The 21,108-nt window shown below is 62.0% G+C and overlaps 4 protein-coding genes across 6 annotated transcripts; 1 reads left to right on the top strand and 3 right to left on the bottom strand.

The window, feature by feature from the left end:
* Nucleotides 1–61: 61 nt before the first annotated feature.
* Nucleotides 62–5,252, bottom strand: LOC101912522 (flavin-containing monooxygenase 5-like). The gene is given in 9 exon segments (XM_055815053.1): nucleotides 62–608; nucleotides 610–772; nucleotides 855–927; nucleotides 1,340–1,689; nucleotides 1,766–1,965; nucleotides 2,222–2,364; nucleotides 3,113–3,275; nucleotides 3,357–3,545; nucleotides 4,569–5,252. Coding segments are annotated over 9 exon segments (1,608 nt in total). The 5' UTR covers nucleotides 4,704–5,252; the 3' UTR covers nucleotides 62–416.
* Nucleotides 5,253–5,401: 149 nt separating this feature from the next.
* LOC101922204 (flavin-containing monooxygenase 5-like) lies at nucleotides 5,402–10,899 on the bottom strand. Of its 3 annotated transcripts, none has more exons than XM_055815054.1 (10): nucleotides 10,720–10,899; nucleotides 9,914–10,089; nucleotides 9,143–9,300; nucleotides 8,766–8,954; nucleotides 8,522–8,684; nucleotides 8,137–8,279; nucleotides 7,519–7,718; nucleotides 6,817–7,166; nucleotides 6,398–6,470; nucleotides 5,402–6,151 (listed from the first exon to the last, which is right to left on the bottom strand). In XM_055815054.1, the coding sequence occupies exons 3-10, from the start codon at nucleotides 9,272–9,274 to the stop codon at nucleotides 5,806–5,808; spliced, it is 1,596 nt and encodes a 531-aa protein (XP_055671029.1). In that variant the 5' UTR covers nucleotides 9,275–9,300; nucleotides 9,914–10,089; nucleotides 10,720–10,899; the 3' UTR covers nucleotides 5,402–5,805. The 3 variants fall into 3 exon arrangements, with proteins under 3 accessions (XP_055671029.1, XP_055671030.1, XP_055671031.1); XM_055815055.1 differs by having other exon boundaries at nucleotides 9,914–10,045; nucleotides 10,720–10,806; XM_055815056.1 differs by lacking the exons at nucleotides 9,914–10,089; nucleotides 10,720–10,899 and adding an exon at nucleotides 9,743–9,875.
* A 1,731-nt stretch (nucleotides 10,900–12,630) lies between these two features.
* Nucleotides 12,631–16,065, bottom strand: PLPP6 (phospholipid phosphatase 6). The gene is made up of 2 exons (XM_055815864.1): nucleotides 15,464–16,065; nucleotides 12,631–13,537 (listed from the first exon to the last, which is right to left on the bottom strand). Exons 1-2 carry the CDS (start codon nucleotides 15,861–15,863, stop codon nucleotides 13,167–13,169), a joined length of 771 nt encoding a protein of 256 aa, XP_055671839.1. The 5' UTR covers nucleotides 15,864–16,065; the 3' UTR covers nucleotides 12,631–13,166.
* Nucleotides 16,066–16,238: 173 nt separating this feature from the next.
* Nucleotides 16,239–19,980, top strand: FAM78B (family with sequence similarity 78 member B). Its single transcript, XM_055815863.1, has 2 exons — nucleotides 16,239–16,671; nucleotides 17,864–19,980. Exons 1-2 carry the CDS (start codon nucleotides 16,409–16,411, stop codon nucleotides 18,384–18,386), a joined length of 786 nt encoding a protein of 261 aa, XP_055671838.1. The 5' UTR covers nucleotides 16,239–16,408; the 3' UTR covers nucleotides 18,387–19,980.
* The last annotated feature ends 1,128 nt before the right edge of the window (nucleotides 19,981–21,108 follow it).

Genomic DNA, 21,108 nt, shown 5'->3' with positions numbered 1-21,108 from the left:
CGGGCTGCCTGCAGGCGCCTCAGGACGGGCACGGGAGACAGAGGCAGCCCACACAGCGTGGTTCCCGGTCCCCTCAGCACTGGGACAAGCTTTATTGCCCTTTTCTCGAGGGCCCTGGCCGGCCAAGCTCCCGCTTTCCCCGCTGCCTCTGCGCTGACCAAACCCCTGGACAGAGATTGTGGAGCTGCTGGGCCGGGATTTCAGGAAGGGGAACGATCCCTGTCATGGCAGCCCCGGGCAAGACCTGGTGTGGCCCGGGCACCGCAGGAAGATGAGACAGCCCAGGCCGTGTCTTCAAGGAACCGATTCCGTGCCTCCTGGCATGGTGCAGACCTAGCAAGAGACTACAGGAACACCCAGGCCCGAAGGAAAGGAAGCAGATTGCCGGGAGGACCAGCTGTCTCCTTCATTTTAGGTTAAGGAGATAGCAAGACATAGATGAGGGTGGCCACGATCAAGCCAATGCTGAAGACCATGAAGACATGCGGCACGGTGCTGGAGGAGGCAGGGCAGGCCCCGGCCCTGGCTTGCAGGGGCCTGAGCATGCGCTGTCGCTGGGTGAGGATGGCCGCCCTGGCACCTTCCCACTCGCCCGGGCCCCGCAGGCGGGTACTGGTATGGCGTGCAGGGCCCGAAGGCCACCTCCAGCGCCAGCTTGGGGTCGGTGAGGAAGAGGGCGAGCAGGTTGGGCTTGACCCCCACCTGGCAGGCGAGCTCGTCCATGTAAGGGATGTAATCCACCTGGATGGTGTGCCGCTGGCTCTTCACGTACCTGCGGGCAGGGAGGGCAGGGGGTTTGGTGTGTGGGCATAAGGGTAATGGTGGCAGGGACGATGCCTGCGCAGGGTCCTTACCGCTTGGCCATTTTCTCCTTGGTTTGTGTGATGTCAGCCAGCATATCGGCGGATGGCGGTAGGTCCTGCAGCCCTAGGGAAGAGGAGGCTGTAGCTGGAGGGAAGGCTGTGCTGCTTCTGTGACGTGGCTGCTTCTGCAGTCCAGCCTGGCCTCTGCTTGCACATGGAAGCTTTTGGGGCTTTGAGGACATGCCACCACATCAGGAGCAAACTGGGAGGCACAGGCAAAGATAGTGGTGGCAGGAAAGGAAAGGGAGAAGGTGATTTGCTAGGAATGGCACCTGTTAGTGGCCCCTGCAAGAGCAGATGAGTGTGATGCTCACTGCAAAATGCAGTGCTGGGTTTTGTCCTCAGGAAGAAACAAAAGGAGGGTAAAAAGGTGAGCAGAAGGAGTTGGCATGTAAGGAGATGCCACCAGCTGAACAACTCTGTCATGCTGTAGCTGGAGGAGCCCAGCTGCATCCCCCCCAAACTGTCTTGCTTACCCTTGAAGACGCGGGTGGCCCAGCGACACTGGAGCTCCGAGATGGGCATGATGGCACCCAGGGGCTGGATGAGGCCAATGAAAGCCAGCGTCGGCTTCTCCAGGTCCGGCGGGAACATGAATTTGTAGAGGGGGATCTGGTTCTCCACCACCTTCACGCAACCCTCGAGGAAGGGGAAGGAGAAGCTGTACCCCGTGGCAAAGACCACGGCATCAATGTCTTCCCTGGTGTCATCCTCAAAGATGGCAGATGTCTCCGTGAACTCCTTGATGTTTGGCTTCACCTGCACCCTGCCCGAAATGATGCGGTTGGGCAGGTCGTCATTGATGGTCGGGTGCTGGTCAAAGATCCTGGAAGGCACAGACACCTCGTGTGGGCTCAGGCAGCGGGATGGCCAGGTACCTGGGGTGCTGCTCAGGTGCTCACCGGTGCTGGGGCTGCAGGCCATAGAGTGCGTGGTCAAAGTGGGCATTCATCTTCCTCTCCAGATAAAAACTGCTGACGTTTTGAGGCACCAGGCTGCGGAGGAGCTGCACAAAGCGGCTGAGGTAGGAGAAGTCGAAGGGGTACCCACCATCTGCCACCCGGTGCAGCACCCAGGTCCCGCGCTTGGTGCTGAGGAAGACCTGGGAGGAAGGAGAGGAGAGGCAGTGGTGTTGCAGCATCCTTGGGACCCGGCTGGGCCCCCGCCGTGCTCCTTGGACAGCAGGGATGCCAGCACAGCTGCTGGGACCACAACAGCCACCCCCACTGAGAGGGGATAGGGTGCTTGTGGCCGGGTGCTGGAGGGAGAGGAGCCCACAGGGGGTGGCACGGTGGTTTTTAGTGCCCTCCGGGATTTAAATAATAAGTACCCCAGCCCTGGCAGCTCTCCTAGCACACCTGCTTGGCTGTGTGGCTGAGCTCCACCGCGATGTCAATGCCTGAATTCCCGGTGCCAACCACGACTACCCTCTTGCCTGAAAAGGACTGTGGGCTCTTGTAGTCCCGGCTGTGCAGGTACCAGCCCTCAAACTTATCCAGGCCTGGAAGAGAGAGGGAAGCCATGCCATACTGGGATGTGAGGCTGGGGGGGCTGTCCCCCTGCTCAGACTGGTGGTGTGTTTTGGGAACAGGTTGGGACCAACAGGAGCGACACAGCCCTGGGATGGTGCCCAGAGAGGCAGTGGCATCTCTAGCCTGGGAGATGCCCAGTGTGGCCCTGAGCATCCTGCTCTGGCTTTGGGGCTGGCCTGGCTTGGAGCAGGGCTTGGACTGGAGACCTCCATGCTCCCGTCCCCAAATCCTCCTGCAGTTCCCCCAGTGTCAGGCATTGGAGGCAGAGGAGCAGCTGGGGTCTGTGCCATCCTGCCAGACCCTGGTGACAGTGTGCTCCAGCCTGTTCCCCAGTCAGAGGGTCTCCACAGCTGAAAGCCCTCCAGGCATTTTTGCCTGGCACCCAGAGGAGAAGGCCACCACCAGCACTGAGCTCTCAAGCCTGGCCGGGGGGCTGGAAAGCCCAGCTGGTGCGTGGCCAGCCACACGGGGAGCCTGTCTGCGGTGGGGGAGGTGAGCTGGCAGCAGAACAGGGCGCTTTGGTCAGGTGCATGGCAAGAGGCACTGAGGACAGGCCACCGAGATGGATGGGATGGCAGCAGGCTCATGCAATCCCACCTGGTGCATTAACCTGTGGAGGCATTTTTGTCAGCAGCCAGAGTGGGGTGGGGGCTGAGCTGGAAAGGAGGGTGGTCCCAGGAGTGTGAGGGATCGGGTGAGCGGCCCGCGGGGCGGTACCTGGGAAGGTGTTCAGCGGGAGATGTGCCTCCGTGTGGTGCCCGGTGCACACCAGCACAGCGTCGAAGACGGCCGCCTCCTGCTTCCCATCACGCTCCGTCACCACGTCCCACTGCCCCGTGGTGGCGAAGTCGGGGCGCTTGGACACCCGGCACACGCTGGTCTGGGGGCAGGGGAGGCAGAGTCAGGCACCCCGTGCCCCCTGGCCCCGCCGCCACTGCCCCCCGGAGCCCCCACCTCTCACCCTGAGGCGAATGTGGCGGAGCAGGTCGAAGTGCCGGGCGTACATGCGGAAGTATTCCATGATCTTGGAGTTGTGCATGTAGTTGGGGAAGTCGTCGGGGATGGGGAAGTCACTGAAGCACATCATCTCCTTGGAGGTGTTGATGATGACGGAGCGGTAGATGCTGGCACGGCCCTCCTCGGGGTGCTCCTGCGGGAGCAGGACACAGCTTGGCGCCGGCCGGGGACCCCAGGGCTGCCAGCCTGCCCTGCCAGGCACCTCACCATGCTTGTAGGTGCAGGATTAAGCCACGGGTGGTCATAGCACCTGTCTGCACCCAGCGTCCTCCCCCGGGTGCAACCGCCCACCCCACAAAACAGGGAAAGAGAAAGCTCTGAGTTGGCAGGGGCCATGCAGTGGTGACAGCAAGTTGTGGGAGGTCTTGTGCCTCGGTTCCCCCACTCTCCCTGCGGCCCCCATGAGGCAGAGCATTCCCAAAGCTGTCCGCGCTGTCATTGCCCCGGTGACCACATTGGGTCTCTCCGGTTCCTGAGCCACAGGTGCTGCCAGCTGAGCGGGCGCTCCTGCCCCTGGGGTCTCTGCCCCGGCGGCTGGGCGCCGCTGCCCTGGCTCTGCTCCACCGTGGGTGGAACCAGCGAACTGTAACCCAACCACCCCGATTCCCAGGCTGGTGTGGCACCCTGTGCGTCCCCCCCAGGCTCTCCCAGCCAGGTATCAGGCTGCTCTTTTTGTGGGTGGGTCCCCAGGGGAAAAATCAGCAGCTTTGTTATAGGTGGGGCAGAAAAGAGCGCCGGGGCTTCCCCCGAGGCAGGGAGAGCCAAGGCACAGGGGAGGCAGTGCTTGGTGCCTGTGGGCAAACGGCTCAGGGGCAGGGAGAGGAGCAACTGGGACTTCCAGGGAAGGGCTGGGTAAGACGGGGACTGGGACAGACAGCAGGGTCAGATGGGAAAGCGAGCTCTGGGGTAAGGTCCTTAGGGAGGGTCTGTCCTGCTGCTGGGGGGAAGGAGGCAGGGCCGGTGTGGCTGGTACACCAGCTGGCACCAGGGGGACCTCCCCCTACCAGAGCACTTTTTCTTTTCCGTGGCCTTTCTTGGAAGCCTGCCTGCGCACCCACGCAGAGCAAGGGAGCAGTGCTTCACTAGCTGCCAGCGATCCATCCCAGTCCCACCCGTGCTGCTGCCACGGGGCAGGCTGGCAGGGCACGGGGCTTACCTCGAAGCGCCAGAGCCCCCCGATGTCCCAGCTCCTCTCGAAGCAGGTGGGGACCAGCCCCTCATCCAGGCAGCATTTCAGGGCGCACAGGCCAGAGGCACCAGCACCGATGATGGCTACTCTCCGGGCAGCCATGTCCCACGGTGTGGTTGTGGCAGGGATGCTGGGGAAGCCTCAGCCAGGGACAAAACGCGCTCAGGAGGGTGTGGAGCCTGGCAGGTCACACCAGTGCTGCTCAGTTGGGGATGGCTGTTCCTGTGCTCCCCATGGAGGACTGAGGTCAGCTGGTGTGTCACAGGAGGTGTGTTTCTTCCAGACATGATCTACAGGTTCCCCTTGCTGCCGTGCCACACCTCCTGCCCGCGCCCACCCGCTGCAAGAGTTTTATTAGGTGCTGTAAGTGCTTAATGGTGCCGACGCTGCCCTGGGACTTCGTGGGTGTGGGGGGTGAGATGCGGCTGAGCTCCATATTTCAGCAGGTCATGGCATGGAAAACAAAACCAGGAGATGCTCGGAGCACTGGTAGCCAGCAGCTATGCCAGCCTCAGCATGTGGTGGTCGGGACCCCGTTGTCACCTCTCTGGGTCCCAAACCCACCCGGCCATCTTCTGGAGGGGCTGTGTGCTGGTGACGAGGGTGGCACTGAGCCATGCTGCTGTGACCCCTGTGACCTGCTCCGGCACTGCACACCCTGAGTGCAGCAGTTTTGCTGTGAATACATGTGTGTGCATGCATGCAACTCACGCTGCCACGGTCGTGACCTCAAACCTGCGCGCATCCCCCCTGGCGTGCAGGGGGTCACGGTGGTGTCAGGAACGGGACAGACGCCTGTCTCTGTTTAACACATTTATCCAGTTAGGAAGTCTGCTGTGCTATTTAGCTATTGTGTGAATGGGCCAGGGGTGGCATGGCTGGGTTAGAGGTGACAGAAAAGCCCAGTGTGTTACTGCTGGGTCAAAAGCTCTGGCTGAGAGGGACTGGATTTTACTCGTGTGAGAGCATTTCCTCCTCTGGCCCTGGCAGCAGCTCCCCAGGGAGGTGCAGAGCAGGCACTGAGGCATTATTCCAGCAGCTGGGGAGACTCTGTGCATCCCAAGCTCATGGTGTGGCCACGGCGGGGACGTGCCAGGCAGAAGGAGGGCTCTTGCCATGGTTCCCAGGCTGTCATGGGACAGGGGGTGGCCAGCCAGGCCCCTCAGCACATTGCAGAGCCTCCCTTCCCGCGCTTGTAGGGCACCTACAAGTAAGCAAAAACAAAGGCAAGGACGGCCACAGCCCCGACCAGCTTGAAAATGAGGGGCACGGCAGGGGCGGAGGGGTGGTCTTCCACGTGCCGTGTCTGCAGGGGCTTGATGATGCGCTGTCGCTGGGTGAGGATGGCCGCCCTGGCACCTTCCCACCCGCCCGGGCCCCGCAGGCGGTACTGGTATGGCGTGCAGGGCCCGAAGGCCACCTCCAGCGCCAGCTTGGGGTCGGTGAGGAAGAGGGCGAGCAGGTTGGGCTTGACCCCCACCTGGCAGGCGAGCTCGTCCATGTAAGGGATGTAATCCACCTGGATGGTGTGCCGCTGGCTCTTCACGTACCTGCGGGCAGGGAGGGCAGGTGGGTGCTGGCAGCAGGGGCAGCAGTGCCCCACATGCCGGCAAGGTGGTACTGGGGGGACCGCCATCGGGAGGGAATCAGCGGGATGGGGGTAGTGCGGCTAGGCACATCCCTGCCGTTTGTCGGCATGGCCAAATGTGCTGGGACGTAGCCAGGGGACAGGATGGGTGCCTACATGCAGCTGTGCCCAAACCAGCTCCCTCCCTGTTCCCTGAGGAGGGTCTTACTCCTTCGCCATCGCTTCTCTCTTCTTCTTGATGTCAGCCTCCATGTCGTGCCGTGGGGGAAGCTTGTTCAGCCCTAGGGAGGATAAGCCACAGCATGGGGGTGCTGCACCCCGCTGGCAACAATGGCCACTGTGGTGCTGCTCTTGCTGGCACCACCATGGCTGGCAGTCTGGCACCTGCGGCATGTCCAGGCTCCTTGGGATGGGAAGGAGTAGCCCATGGGGCTCAGGGTACAGATGTCCCTGTGCTGCTCAGGCAAAAGCCCAGCTCACCACCACAGCTGCAGGACGGCCGTGCCGTTCCCCATGGCCAGATGGCACAGCTGGCTGCTGCCTCCCAGGCATGTCGGTGCACCATTTGCGCCGGCACCAGGGGTGCAAGCCCAGGCTGCAGCCACAGGGGAGGTTTGCCTTGCTTACCCTTGAAGACGCGGGTGGCCCAGCGACACTGAAGCTCCGAGATGGGCATGATGGCACCCAGGGGCTGGATGAGGCCAATGAAAGCCAGCGTCGGCTTCTCCAGGTCCGGCGGGAACATGAATTTGTAGAGGGGGATCTGGTTCTCCACCACCTTCACGCAACCCTCGAGGAAGGGGAAGGAGAAGCTGTACCCCGTGGCAAAGACCACTGCATCAATGTCTTCCCTGGTGCCATCCTCAAAGATGGCAGATGTCTCCGTGAACTCCTGAACGTTGGGCTTCACCTGCACCCTGCCCGAAATGATGCGGTTGGGCAGGTCGTCATTGACGGTCGGGTGCTGGTTAAAGATCCTGGAAGGTACAAGGAGCCATGAGGGCACTGGGGTAGTGTGTCTCTGCTCCACGTCCTGCTCCAGCCCCTGCTCCCTGCTCTGGGTATGCTCAGCCCCAGGGATGCTCATTCCCAGTGGGGCTGGTCCCCCAGGGACGCTGGGCAGCTGCCACTGCACTGGTGACACTGTGGGTCCCTGGAAGGAGCAGTGGTGGCTCCCTTGAGCATTGTCTGGGCACAACACAGCTACTGACTCCACTTCCAGGGCTGGTGCCTTGGCCCCAGCCTGAGCACAGTGAGCATGGCCAAGTGGGACTGGACATGGTGGGAGGCGGAGAGCCCCTCCTGGGCAGGGGGAGCATTTGCTGGCACCTGTGCTTTGGCTTCAGGCCATAGTGCGAGTGGTCAAATCTGGCGTTCAGCTGGTTCTCGGCAAGGTGGCACACTATGGACGGGCTCAGCAGCTTCTTCAGGAATGCCTTCATGCGGGTGGTGAAGATGACATCGATGGGGTAGCCCTGATCTCCAACGCGGTTGAGGATCCATGCCCCCCGGCGGGTGCTGAGGAAGACCTGGGCAAGGAAGTATGCATTGCTCCTGAAGGCTGTGATGGTCCTGGGGGGCTGCCCTTAGGGGGGTACGTGTCCTTGCCCCAGGATCACTCCTCTTTGTGCTGCCCAAGTGCTGAGTGAAGACCCGGACGGCAATGAGCTGGCGGTCAGCACCCAGCAGGGAGAGGTAGGGAAGAGCCGCAGGGGCAGTGCCAGCCCGGGGCTTGGGGATGGAAATCAGGGTATCCATATGGGATCAAGTCTTGACTTCCACTGTTGCCTGGTGGCTGGGATTGGTGGGTGCCAGCACTGCCAAAACCAGCAAGTGCCAGGTCGGAGCAGTGGCTGTGCCAGAGCCTGTGTCCTGGTGTCCTTGTGGAGCCAGCAGTGTCCCATGGGGGGCTGTCCTGCCCCCCAGGACCCCACTCTTGCTGCTCACCTGCTTGGCCGTGTGGCTGATCTCCACGGCCAGGTCCGACCCTGAATTCCCGATCCCGATGACAATGACCCTCTTGTCAGTGAAAGCCCAAGCGTCCTTGTAGTCTCGGCTGTGGAGGTAGAAGCCCTTGAACTTCTCGATTCCTGTGGGCAGGGAGGAGGGATGCTTGGCTTCTTGCCACTGAGCTGGAGGGTCACCTCCTCAAAATCTGAAATGGGGATGCTCCCTGGCCCCACCAGACCCCTTCTGGGGAGCGTGGGACTGCTCCTGGAGCCAAAGCAAGGTAGGGAAATGCTGGGGCTAGGAGGAGGAGCAGCAGGAAGAACAGAGACCGCCACAACTGGGCTTGCTGGGGTCTCTCCTTGGCCAGCCCACGGGGCGGTACCTGGGAAGGTGTTCAGCGGGAGATGTGCCTCCGTGTGGTGCCCGGTGCACACCAGCACAGCGTCAAAGACGGCCGCCTCCTGCTTCCCATCACGCTCCGTCACCACGTCCCACTGGCCCGTGGTGGCGAAGTCGGGGTGCTTGGACACCCGGCACACGCTGGTCTGGGGGCAGGGGAGGCAGAGTCAGGCACCCCGTGCCCCCTGGCCCCGCCGCCACTGCCCCCCGGAGCCCCCACCTCTCACCCTGAAGCGAATGTGGCGGAGCAGGTCGAAGTGCCGGGCGTACATGCGGAAGTATTCCATGATCTTGGAGTTGTGCATGTAGTTGGGGAAGTCGTCGGGGATGGGGAAGTCACTGAAGCACATCATCTCCTTGGAGGTGTTGATGATGACGGAGCGATAGATGCTGGCACGGCCCTCCTCGGGGTGCTCCTGCGGGAGCGGGACACGGCTCAGGGCTGGCCAGGGCTGACGTGGCGGCCCTTTGTGTGAAGCCCCTACCCTCAACCTCGCCCCCAGGACCCTGCCGTGGCTGGCTGTGTGCAACACTACCAGCTGCCACTGGTCTCCAGCTGCTGTGGTGCTGCCCCCCAGCAGGACACGTGGCCAGCAGGGCTTACCTCAAACCTCCAGAGCCCCCCGATGTCCCCTGTCCTCTCGAAGCAGACGGGTTCCAGCCCCTCTTGCAGGCAGGCTTTGATGGCGCACAGCCCGCTGCTGCCCCCTCCAATGATGGCCACTCTCTTCGCCATGCTGCCCTCCGCCACGGGGTCTTTGCCTGGGGACAGTGCCGGAGAGTGGGGGTGAGGGGTGCAGCCATGCAAAATTTTGGCCCTGTGCACCAAAGAGGTCCCAAGCTGAGAGGTAGCCCCCCAAAAATTTGTCCGGGGCAGCTGTGAAGCAACTGCTGTCCCCCTCCCCGGCAGGGACCTGGCCAGTGCTGGGGTTTTGCACCACCACGGTATTGCCCCTGAATGCCATGAGGGGAAATGCTACCGAGTGCCAGGGAGCCTCCAAATCTCTCACCCACGCTACGTCCCCGTGGTGGAGGAGTGCCAGAGTGCCCCGTTCTGCCGCGGGGACCGACGGCTCCCTCCAGGGTGGGCAACAGCCCCTCCACCTGCCCTTTGCCCTCTCCCTTCCCCGGGGAGATGCCTGTTGTGCGACCCCAGCACCCACAGCATGCCAGTGACCCACAGGGACCGGGGACTGCAACCGACCTGCTGCCCAGGGAAGGCCAGCGGCAAGCACGGAGCCACAGGAGAGCCCCTGCCGGGTTGTCCCAACCCGTGACGCCCGACGGTGGCTTGGCTTTATGGTGCGCAGTGGCCGTGAGCAGGGCCTCCCCCTCCGTCACGCCTCCCACGGGGCCGGGGAGAGGAAGGCTGTACCTGGCTGGCTCCCAGCTGCCTGCTTGGCTCTTCCGGCAGCAGCTCTTGCTACAGCCTGGGATGGTGGTGTAAGGAGCCACCGCAGGCGCCTTGCTGGGAGCCCCCGTGCTGGGACACCGTAGGGACACGGGGCTGCAGGAGAGGCAGAGACGCAGCTGGCCCTTGTGGCATGGACACTGCGTAAGCAAACACTGCCCTGAATGTTAACCTTTGGAATTATCAGGATTAGCCCAACCCTGTTTATGCCGATACCCGGGGCACACGCAGCACTGGCTGCTCTGGTGGCACCCAGCACCACGTCACCACCCCCCCCCCCCCCCGCCCCGTGGCCCTGGGCTGGGCACATGAGCATAGCATCCCCACGGCTGGCTCCTGGGCCAGCAGGACCCGGGTGTGAGAAGCACCATGCTGCTGGGGTGTCAGTGGTGCTGGGGTGGTGGGACTGGTTAGGAAAAGGCTCTCCCGGGCAGCTGGAGGCACGGAGCAGGTGGCTGGGGAGCCCACCGCTGGCTTCTGGCACATCGGTGGCTGCACAGCCCCTGGGGGCTGCAGGAGAAATTTGCTCTCCTGTGTCCGGGGAGCTTCACCCCAGAGCTGAGCAAGGCGCAGGGCTGCAGAGGGGCCAAGCTCTGCAGCTGAAACCATTTTAACATTCCAAGACTCGTAATATGTTTGCAGTAAGTATAATAAAGCTCCTCCTGTCCCTCAGTGTTGGCTAGGGCTGATCTCTGCCGGGGGCAGAGGTGTCGAGCTGTCAGCCCCCACGCTGTGCCTGCCTGCTGAAAAGCATTGAAAGCATCTCTTACCGGGCAAGGGGATTGGCACGGGGATGGCGAGGGGGCAGCACTGGCAGTGCCACCCTCCCTGCTCCGCTCTCAGCTGGCTTCTGGCTCTTTTCTAAGTTCAGCAGGGACTGTCCAGGGGCAACAGGTACAGGAGACTTTACCCCAGCCCTCAACCCAACCACTGTGGTATGAAACCTCTGCGCAGGTTGTCTTCAAATTTGCCCTTCTCCCTTGGCAGCTACGAGAGGCTGCGCAGCCCTGGACTTTGTCCCCACTGTGCTTGGGCTCATGGCCCGACCAAACCGTTGCCATCAGCCACAGGGAACCACGGGAGTGCACCAGGGTCAAGCCATGGCATTTCAGTCAAGGATGGCTTGTTGCTGTCCATGGGGAAGCCACAGCCCCCCGCATCTGGCAAGCACCTGGGATGTGCGGTGTGGTGGGCAGGGCATGTGGACACATCTGTTCAGGGCTTCCACAGCGGGCAGAGGTGCCTGTGCTGTGGGACAAGCTGAGCAGAAAGCACCAGTCTCCTCCTTCCTATCACCAGGCTGGCACCTCGGCCAGTGACGAGTGACAAGGAGCGATGGACACAAGCACAAAAGGAGATCAGAGGTCTTGCTGGCAGAGGTGGGCAGAGGCAGAGCTGAGGTGAGAGGGTGGCTGGGCAGCCTGTGAGCCAGCAGGGCCATGCACTGGTGATGGTGGGTGGCACCAAGCAGCTTGTGGAAGGTCCTGCAGGTGAGTCAGGAGCAACTTCTAGCACACGCGTATGCATGTGGGAAGAAGCCACAGATACACACAGTTGCTGCCCTACTCTTCCATGGCCTGCAGAGGAGGATCCCAACAGCTGCAAGAACCACTTGGATGAAAAGCACTGTGGTTTTGGGAAAAAGTAAAGCTAGGATGTTTTGTCACAGCCCAACAAGCCCAGATCATCCCAAACCCTGACCATGCCACAGCATGCCAGCTGCCCGTAATCGCACAGCCACCAGAGCTTGTCTCTGCCTTGGGGTGGGAGGGCTGGCCAGGTGCTGCTGTGTACCTGCTGGACTGGCCCAGCGGCTGCCAGGCACGTGGTGCAACCCAGGGGATTTTTTTTCAGGCACTGGAGTACCAGCAGCCCCCAGGCTGCTCCTGCACCTTCACCCTTAAACACTGCCTGGTTTTAATACGACTTATCCCATGATTTCAAGGGCCTGAGTGCACTAATAGACCTTAATGGCCATGACAAGCCTCACCTGGGGCCAGTCACTCCCAGTCAGATGTCGAGAGTCACTAAGCTCAGTCCAGAGCCCTCACTCCATCTGGCTGTGGCCTCTGTTGATGTGGATTCTGTGCTTTTCTGGCTCAGTCTCAGCCCTGACTCATTACAGAGGCTCCACACGGTCCCCTCCCGCCAAGGACAAGCAGTCCTCCATGAGAAACTAGGCTGCCAGGACCAAGGGTGCCAGGGTAGGAAAGCCAGCCTGCCCGGAGCACAGGAGCTGCGGTGGTGGCTGGCAGAGCCAGAGCCTCTGGCTGCAGGGGGTGCAGGTAAGGCTCAGCGCCCAGGGCTGCCCCGCAGCCTGCGTGAGGGCGTACTGCTGGCTGCTAGGCTGTAGGGAAGGGGCTCGCTCTGCAGGATGCTGTCAGCAGCACTGAAAACGTGCTGACAAACAGGAATTGCTGTGAATGTGCTGTACCCCCCCCCCCCCCGCCCCCCCTGAGACTTGACAAGCTGAAGCTCTCACGAGGGCTTCAGGAGCAGGCTGCTGCTGGGAGCTGCCTCCCCTGTTACCCGGTGCCTTGGAGATGGCATGGATGGACCAAACCCTTGGTCACACCATCCCTTCCCCATGGCGCTGGGAGCCAGGTGCCCACGTCCTCACTGCTTAGAGCTGGCCTCAGTGCAGTACTTAAATTGAGATTAATAGGGAAGAGACGGATTGCTTAGGAAGGCAGAGCTCTTTATGAACCTGAGGACAGACCCCAGAGAGACCCTCCCGGCAGACATAATGGAGCAGATTGTGCAGGGCATGTTTGCGACAGTAACACAGTGACAGTGATTTACAGCATACAGATACATGGGCTATGGCAGAGAAATCTCCGCAAAGCCACAGCTACCACATACATCATATGCCAACGCAGCAGGTGTCCAGCAAGAACATGCAGATTCACAGCATCAGCAGCGAGCTGCTGGATGAACGTGCTGAGCCTCCCCTGGGCTCTGCAGGGACTGGTATTTTTTCATGGGGGAACAGTCAGTGCTGCTGCTTGGCCAGTGCACGCCCTGCCTGACAGCCCATCAGGAAGGCAAGACAGCACCAAACACCTAAGTGCAGGCACAGGAGCCTGCAGCACTGCTAGTGTCAAAGTCTTGGCTGGACAGATGGGGTCTAGGATGTGAGTTCAAGTCCCGGTATCCCCTCCCTGTGCGTGCTCAGAAACCCAGGCACATGCCTCCAGCTTTGGGAGGGAGTCAGCTATCAACGGCTCCAGAGCGCAAAGAGGGCAGGCGCGTTGAGTGGGGACAGCCAGCAGTACTCCACCACGCTGTACAGTGCATAGCCCAGGAGCAAACCAAAGAGCACGTCCGTCATATTGTGCCTGCCCAGCATGACCCTCGAAATGCTGACGATGAGAGCCCAGAGCACCACGAGGACCCGCAGCGGGACGGCCAGCACCAGGTGACGTAGAATGAAGCGGGAGACCAGGGCAGCTCTGGTGGCGTGGCCGGACGGGAAGGAGTACTTGTCCACCGAGATGGTGACAAACATGTCCATCTTGTTGTGGGTGGGCCGCTGCCGCTTGACAAGCCCTTTCACCACTGCCACCAGCACGAGATCCAGCAGCAATGCTAGGAGACAGTAACTGTAAGTGAGCAAGGTTTGGGTTTTGGGGTGTGCTGGGTTTTTTGGTCGGTTCTCCCCGTCCCCCTCGGCTCCATGGAAAACAAGGCAATAAACAAAGCAGCCATTAGCTAAGAAGAAAGCACTTGGTTACCAAAACCTGCTAAGAGGAGGCAGTATTTCCCATGGCTACAATACCCAGGCAGGGAGAGCATGGCAGTCAGCCAGCACTTGGCCTTCTCCAGCACATCTTCAGTCTCTGCTCTTGCTGCACGCAGCCCTCATGCAAGGCCAGACCCTCTCCTGCCACAGCCAGCAACAGGGCTCTGCCCAGCTTGCACCCAAGGGCTGTTCTTTCTGCGTAAAATCTGATCTTGCCATGACTCGGGGCCCAAACCCACCCTTAATCTGAAGGCAACAGCGGGGTTAATATTCCCCACAACTCCCTTCCCGACAGCCGTGCTAACTCAGCATTGCTTTGCCTTTCCTTCCTGGCTGGGGGGACAAACTGACCCGGGTGAACGATCGATCCACTTCAACTACTCAGCCAGAGCTCAGCGTGAGGGGCCTCAGCTTGTGGGCGGCCAGAGCTCCGGTGGTCTGGCTTCTCCCTGCGGCTGGCAGGATTAACGCCAGAAAGTTAACTCCACTTCGGTTTTCAGGAGCGGAATAAAGGGTGACTTAAATAATGGTAGCTGGCCCCCAGAGAGCTAAAGGCTGTTGCAGTAGAAGTCACCTGTGAGCAGCATTCAGCCAGTATTTGGCAAGAGCAGCTTCCCACGTAGGGCAGAGGGTGCTTTCTTCATCCCCATTAGCTCGGCTAGCCCAGTGCCCACAGCCAGGGCTACTTCTTCCAAGGCAGTCTCGTGAGAGGCTGACTTCTGCTTGTCCTAAGGCTTATTTCTGGACACCAAATCTTTTGGTCACTTCAGTCCATTCCCTTTGGTTAAATACCTGTACCTCCCAACCCCCCCTTAAATATAGTTCAATTGCTTTTTCCCGTTTTACATATGGTTTGGGATGTTCAGCTGGGACATTAGGGAACGCTCCTTTCCCACATGGGTGCTGCAACCCTGGGACAGGGCCCCTGAGAGGTGGTGGCTGGCCAAGGCCCTGGTGCTGGGACAGACCTCCTCGAAGCAGAGGTCAGGTTGAAAGCCTCCAGGTCCTTTCCCACAGCCCTGCCGTGCGGGACTGTAATTTAATCACGTGTTGCTAGATGAAAAAGATGAGTAAACTCATATGTTTCCCACCAAAAGGATACAAATTCAAATAATAAGTGTGAGACACCAATTATTTGCAACTTCATAGAAGAGTAAGAACTTGGACCCTAAAAAGGTGTGTTGCTCTGGAGCGACTATGGTTTCTAAGTGAGCAAAAATGAGGAATCTAAGTACACCTAATAGGACGGGATGCCGGGGTGGGGGGGAATGTTACACCACACAAGATTAAAACGCATGCTTTGAGGTGAGTCTCCTCGCTTGCTGATACAGATCAATCCATGCAGGTACTACCTGCGGGGAGCCCAGGGGTGCAGACGTCTGCGTGCCAGAGCAGCTTTTCAGGGAACAGGCTGGTGGCTCAACACTAGGCAGCTGCACCTGGAATGCGCTGTTCTGATAAGCCGAAGAGCTAAAAGAGAGTTCAGCTCCCCGAAAGTCTTGTGCAACCGCAGGAGCAGTTTGGCTGTCAGGAGTTTCGCAGGCCGTGGGTCGGAGCTGTGACGTGCGCCGTACCCAGGCCACCATGCCCTGCGGCTGCAGGGTTACCCGCGCTGGTGCCAGGCACCCCGGGTGAGCCCGCGCCCGTCACTCAGCACCAGCTAGCACCCTCGGGGCTGTGCGAGGCTGAGGTTCACCCAGCTCTGCCCCGTCCCCCAGGCCCCCTTGCCGCCCCCCGCCTCGCAGAGCCCCGCGGTGAGCCCCCAGCCTCACCGAACAGCAGGTTGAGCAGCACCTCCCTGGCGGCAGAGCTGTGGCTCTGGCAGAGCCCGTAGCAGGTGCCGAGCAGCCAGGGGACGCCGTGCCCCGACACCTCGATGACCTTCATCAGGGGCCGCGCGCTGCCCCAGGCCGAGCCCTCGGCCGCGCAGACCCCCAGGCGCTTGGAGGCCCAGAGGTCGATGGCGAGCAGGGAGCTGAGGGCGATGCCCACGAAGGACGGGTTCAGCTTCATGCAGTCCTCCTCGGGCAGCGCGGCCGCCGCGGGGCCGCCCGCCTCCCGCCGCCGCGCCGGGCTGTCGGGGGCGCCGGGGCCGCGCTGGCTCACCAGGGACAGGAACTCGGGGCGGCCGCCGCCGCCGCGCCGGTCGCGGCTGCTCCGGGGGCTCGGCATGGCGGGAGGCCTGCGAGAGGCGTGGGGCCCGTCACCGCCCGCCGCGCCTGCTCCGGCCGCCCGGCAACCGGCATGGCACCCCCCGCGCGGGGCCGCTTCCCCTCCCGGACGGCGCCCCGCTCCTCCCGCCGCACCCCCAAGGGCACACCGCCGCCTGCTCGGTACCGGGCAGTCCCACCGCGGCGCCGCTTCCCCTTCCGCCTCCCCCCGCCGGCCGCGGTGCAGCCGGCTGCCGCGGCGCCCCCTGGCGGCGGGGAGGCCCCTCCGTCCGGCCGCGGCCCGCGGGGCGGGGCTCGCCCCGCCTCCCCCCGCCCCCCGCCCCCTCCCCGGGCGCACGTGCCCGCCCCGGCCGGCGTACGGCAGCCGGCGAGGGCCCGAAGAGGCGCGGCGGCGGCGCCTTCGCCCTGCCGGCGCCGGTGCGGGCGCCGGTGCGCGGGCGGCGATGCGCTGCGGGCGGGCGGCGGCAGCGGCGGCGGGGGGGGGCCCGGCCTCCCCCCCGGCCCCGCGGTTCGGCGGCGGAGGGTAACGCGGAGCAGCGCTCGGCCATGGGGTGCCTGCAGAGCGTGGCCTGCAAGGCGCGGGTGCGTCGGGAGCAGATCGTGGTGTCGGACGTGTCGGCGACCATCGAGCCGGCGGCTACCGCCATCGAGGAGAGCTCGCCGGTGGTGCTGCGCTACCGCACGCCCTACTTCCGCGCCTCGGCCCGCGTCCTCATGCCGCCCATCGCCCGGCGCCACACCTGGGTGGTGGGCTGGATCCAGGCCTGCAACCACATGGAGTTCTACAACACCTACAGCGACCTCGGCGTGTGAGCACCGGCAGGGCCACGGGCGGGGGGCACGCCTGCGGCGGGGGGCCCCGGCACCCACCGCCCCCGCTGCCGACCTCGGGCTCCTGGGCACCCACCGCCCCTGGGCCCCGGCACCCACCACCCCAGCTGCCAACCTCGGGCCCCCTGGCACCCACCGGCTTCGGGCCCTCCAGCACCCACCACCCCCGCTGCCGGCCCCGGGCCCTCGGCACAGCCCCCAGCCTGCTGCAGACCCTGGCACCCGCTGCCCCTGCTGCTGGCCCATGCCTCGTCCTTTCGAGGGCCCAATGGCCAGGGACCCGCTCGGTGGCTGGCATGGGGCTGGGGGCTCGGCCTGAGTCTGGTCGTGCGGGTGGCACCAGGGGTCACGCTGAGGGGTGAAGCTGCTGCTGCTGCGCCTTCTGCCAGGGGCGCGGGCGCCAGGGAGCATCAGATCCCTGTGCTGCCCACCCGTGTCCCCCACACTGAGGCACCTTGGCTTGCCGTGGCACTGGAGTGCTTAGGGACACTGGGGCGAGTGGAGGTCATTGCTTGTCAGGGGGCAGGGGGTGGCCACACATCCTCTGCCGCTCGCAGCCAGCTCCAGAGCCCCAGCGCTTCCCAAGCCGGAGCTGGGACCGGGTGGGAGGTTTCACCAAAGCTGCCTGCTTGCCGTCGCTGCGTGGTGACTGGCACCCCTGCCACAGCCACGCCATGTTGCTAATGGGGTCTGCAGTCCCCCCCCCCCCCCAAGCTGTACTGCAGGGATTTCATCACACCAGCAACAGGCGTTAACGGTGGTATTTAATTATTGTATGTGGCTCTGGGCTGGTGTGTGTGTTCAGAGGTGTAAAAACCGCAGGCTGGTGTTGCAGGAGGGAGGTGCTGCAGCCAGTGTGGGGCAGAAGGCTGTTCTGCTCCAGCACAGGGGCTGGTTAAGGAGGGGTTGACCCCAGAGGGGGTCCACGAGGGGTTTGGGCCCACTTGGTTTGATTGTGGGTTAATTACAACACCGTAACACTGGCAGAGCAAAGGCTTTGGCTGGCCATGAGGAGCCAAATCCGTCTTGGTGTCCCCAAAGGAACCAAAGCCGTGTTTGTTGTTGAAGGTGGTCCTAGAGAGCTTGCGGTGGGCAAGGCGGGGGTCCCCACACCAGGCACTGTTGCTGCTGTTTCCCTGCTAACCTGCCCTTTCTCCTCACATTCCCTAGGTCAAGCTGGGAGCTGCCCGACCTGCGAGAAGGAAGAGTAAAAGCCATCAGCGATTCGGATGGCGTGAGCTACCCCTGGTACGGAAACACCACAGAAACCGTGACCCTGGTCGGGCCCACTAACAAGATCTCCAGATTCTCAGTGAGCATGAATGACAATTTCTACCCCAGCGTGACGTGGGCTGTCCCTGTGAGCAACAGTAACGTGCCGCTGCTGACCAGGATTAAAAGGGACCAGAGCTTTACTACGTGGCTGGTGGCCATGAACACCACCACCAAGGAGAAGATCATCTTGCAGACTATAAAGTGGAGGATGCGAGTGGACATCGAGGTTGATCCCATGCAGCTGCTGGGGCAGCGGGCACGGCTGGTGGGGAGGACTCAGCAGGAGCAGCCCCGGATCCTCAGCAGGATGGAGCCCATCCCACCAAACGCACTAGTGAAGCCTAACGCCAACGATGCCCAAGTCCTCATGTGGAGACCCAAGCGAGGGCAGCCTATAGTCGTGATACCTCCCAAGTAGAGCGGCGCCGGGGTGTGTGCACGAGGGCCTGGGTGCTGTCAGCCTGCTGCAGACGGATGGGGTTTCTGAGCCAAAGCAGATCTCTCGGGTCCTCCAGCCTTTGTAGCTGCGCTTGGAAACGCAGCTTCTCCTCAGTCGGAAAGAGAGCCTGGCTGGCCCCGGGGGTGCGGAGGAGGGATCGCTGAGCTGGAGGATTTCCCAGGGAGCGGAATCGAGTACTTCGAGGGGCTTGTGGCTGGGAAAGAGGCTGTCTGACCTGAACAGACTCGTCTTCCCTTGCAGGGCGATGCAAGGATTGTGAGTGCGATTGAACCGTGCCTGTGGCAAACGCTGCTTTCCACTCAGCTGGAGGTAGAAGCGGAGGCCGCGCCCGCTGGGTGCGGAGGGCTCCTGTGGTGACCCTTCCCACCAGGGCGCGGGTGTCCCTGCAGTGTCTATACCTATGCATTTCGGATTGATAATCCACGTCTCGTCCTGCACGCTGGGACTGGGCGGGAGGGCCCAGGAGTGGCGCGGGTGCTGGTAGCGCCGGGGTGCTGAGCTGGAGCCCGGCGCTGGCTGGGGCTGCGGCCCAGGAGGGGTTTTCTGCAGCTGAGGGGGAGTGGGACACATTTTGCATGCGTCGGGGTGTGTTTGGAGTAGTTGTGAGTGTAGGAGATGCCATAGCTCTTTTCTGTCTTGGAGTGAGATCTAAGGGCAGGTTAGATGTCCTTTCGTTTTAAGGTGCACTAGTTCTTTGCAGTTCCTCAACCTCCCCGCCCCCAAATCCCGCTGCCTTCTCTCACGGAAGCAAACCCCATTCTCAGCCGAGTGAGAAATCGGGAGCAGTCCCCGTTCACCCGGCCCAGGTGCTTGCTAACTGTGTGCAGGGGGTAGCCAAACCACCGTGGAGGCACCCCGGGACTCGCACGCTTCCACTGCAGGCACAAGTCCCTTGCAAGAAGTTGGGTGCTTGCTCATTTCCCATGCAAATGCCAGCTCACGTGGAGACCCTCCTCCTCCTCAGCCACCCACAGAGTGGAGTGCTTAAAGGCAGGGATGCCGGTGGAGGGGACAGCATTGCCCCAGGCTCTGCAGGGATGGGGGTCTCCTCTCTGTGGGTCGGAGGCAGGGGCGTGAGCAGAGGCTGTGTGGGGCAGGCCTGGGTTTGCCCGGGAAGGAGGAGCAGGCACTGCCTCCTGCTGCTGCAGGTGCTTGGGAGGCAGCAGGGGGCTTAGCTTGCCTTTCTCCTTGCCCCTTGCTGCCTGGATGGCTGGCATCGACTGGTCTGTGGTGTGGCACTGTGGGCTGCAACCTGCAATTCCCAGTGTCTCGCCCTTGAGATGCAGCAGAGGCGTAAGTCATGGCTGTGCTGCCAGTGCCCCAGGCACCTGTTGCTCCCGGGTTACGGCTTTTGCTGCTTTCTCTGCTCCATCCACCACCCCAGCGTGAGCCCTGTGACTCCTCTGGCTCGCACCCCTGCCTTCATGCCATGGGAGGTTTGCGCTGCCCTGGGGATGCAGGTGATTCCCACTGGGAGAGTCCCATCTTCTGTCCTGCTGCCAGGAGAGCCCGGGGAGGATGGCCGTGTTCGGCACTTGGGTGCAAAGCCTTTCCTGCCTGGCTGTTGGGACGCCCAGCCCAGGTCTGCTTTGTTCCCCCCCGTGTGCTGGCACATCCCTGCAGCATTGCTCTGCCAAGCGTGGCCGAGCTTCTGCAAAGCTTCAGCCATGGCTTGTGCTTTTCCAGGGCAGGATGCGCACCGCGGTCCCCGCCGGCAAAGGGGCTCCCCAGGCATCTTAGACCAAAAATCCCTGTGAGATCCCCATGCTACTTAACTATTCTCAGTAGCGTTTGCCGCTGCTTCGATTCTTTATTTTTTCCTTTGGGAGTGTTGCATTTTGATGCCTCGACGCACACTTCCCCATGCTGGAGCTGGCGGTCCTGCTTCTCCTGCTCGGCCTCACAGCGGGCTGGGAACCTGCTGCTTTCGGTGCCTACATCTGGGTTTTGCTGGGGGCTACAGCCTTGCGGTGGGAGAGGTTTGGAGGGAGGGTGGGCTCTGAGCTTTGGTTTGCTGTGTCTTCTGGGGCAAAACTTCTACTGGGAGCTTGCCAGCGTGGGAAGATGTCCAGTCTTGTGAGACTCTGCCCATGGTTTTGTCCTGATGTGGGATTGACGTCAGCTTTTGCCGTCACCAATGTTTTGTTTCTCAAAAAGTGTGTGTGGAGAGGGCTTAGAAACTCTAAAGACAATTTTTCTTAATGTTTGGGAGAGGAGGAAGAGGGGTAAGTACCTTTTGGTTTCAAATAAGGCAGATGCGTACTTTTGACTCAGTGGGACAGAAATGTCTCTGGCAGCATCACAGCTAAAAAGCCAGAGGAAGAGGTTCCCCAGCAACCTGGTAGCCCAGAGATGGGCTGCAGGCGGAGGATGCTGTGTCCAGAGAGGCTATGCGAGCCAGCTCCCCAAAACCTGCAGGGAAGGGCTGGGGCTGCGCTCGGGGGCTGCGTGCCGGCTGTCAGCCCAGGGAGCTGCTGTGGCACTGCCGTGGTGCCAGCTGGCTGGGAGAGCGGGGATGCTGGGGCAGGGATGCTCTTGAATTCATTGCCATCTTTTGGGACGTGCTGGCTGGTCAGAGCCTTGGACACTGTCTGCCATGACATCAAGACAGCAGCGGCTGCCAGTGTCTGGCCGTAGCTGTAGCCATGTGCCTGAGCTCCCAGGGCTGCCCCAGCCTGCA

Source organism: Falco peregrinus, chromosome 10 (assembly GCF_023634155.1).
Source record: "Falco peregrinus isolate bFalPer1 chromosome 10, bFalPer1.pri, whole genome shotgun sequence".
In the NCBI taxonomy this organism is placed as follows: Eukaryota; Metazoa; Chordata; class Aves; order Falconiformes; family Falconidae; genus Falco; species Falco peregrinus.
The sequence above is the reverse complement of the archived record's forward strand: the minus strand, read 5'-3'. Positions and strand labels throughout refer to the sequence as shown.

What these genes read in the sequence shown, in the direction of transcription:
- LOC101922204 (XM_055815054.1), bottom strand. Translation starts at nt 9,274, where the DNA reads ATGGCGAAGAGAGTGGCCATCATTGGAGGGGGCAGCAGCGGGCTGTGC. An exon ending in GGCCACCCGCGTCTTCAAGG is followed by an intron (nt 6,471 to 6,816) that starts GTAAGCAAGGCA and finishes TATCCTCCCTAG; the next exon opens with GGCTGAACAAGCTTCCCCCA. An exon ending in AGAGAAGCGATGGCGAAGGA is followed by an intron (nt 6,152 to 6,397) that starts GTAAGACCCTCC and finishes CCCTGCCCGCAG; the next exon opens with GTACGTGAAGAGCCAGCGGC.
- PLPP6 (XM_055815864.1), bottom strand. Translation starts at nt 15,863, where the DNA reads ATGCCGAGCCCCCGGAGCAGCCGCGACCGGCGCGGCGGCGGCGGCCGC. An exon ending in GCTGCTCAACCTGCTGTTCG is followed by an intron (nt 13,538 to 15,463) that starts GTGAGGCTGGGG and finishes ACTGTCTCCTAG; the next exon opens with CATTGCTGCTGGATCTCGTG.
- FAM78B (XM_055815863.1), top strand. Translation starts at nt 16,409, where the DNA reads ATGGGGTGCCTGCAGAGCGTGGCCTGCAAGGCGCGGGTGCGTCGGGAG. An exon ending in ACCTACAGCGACCTCGGCGT is followed by an intron (nt 16,672 to 17,863) that starts GTGAGCACCGGC and finishes CACATTCCCTAG; the next exon opens with GTCAAGCTGGGAGCTGCCCG.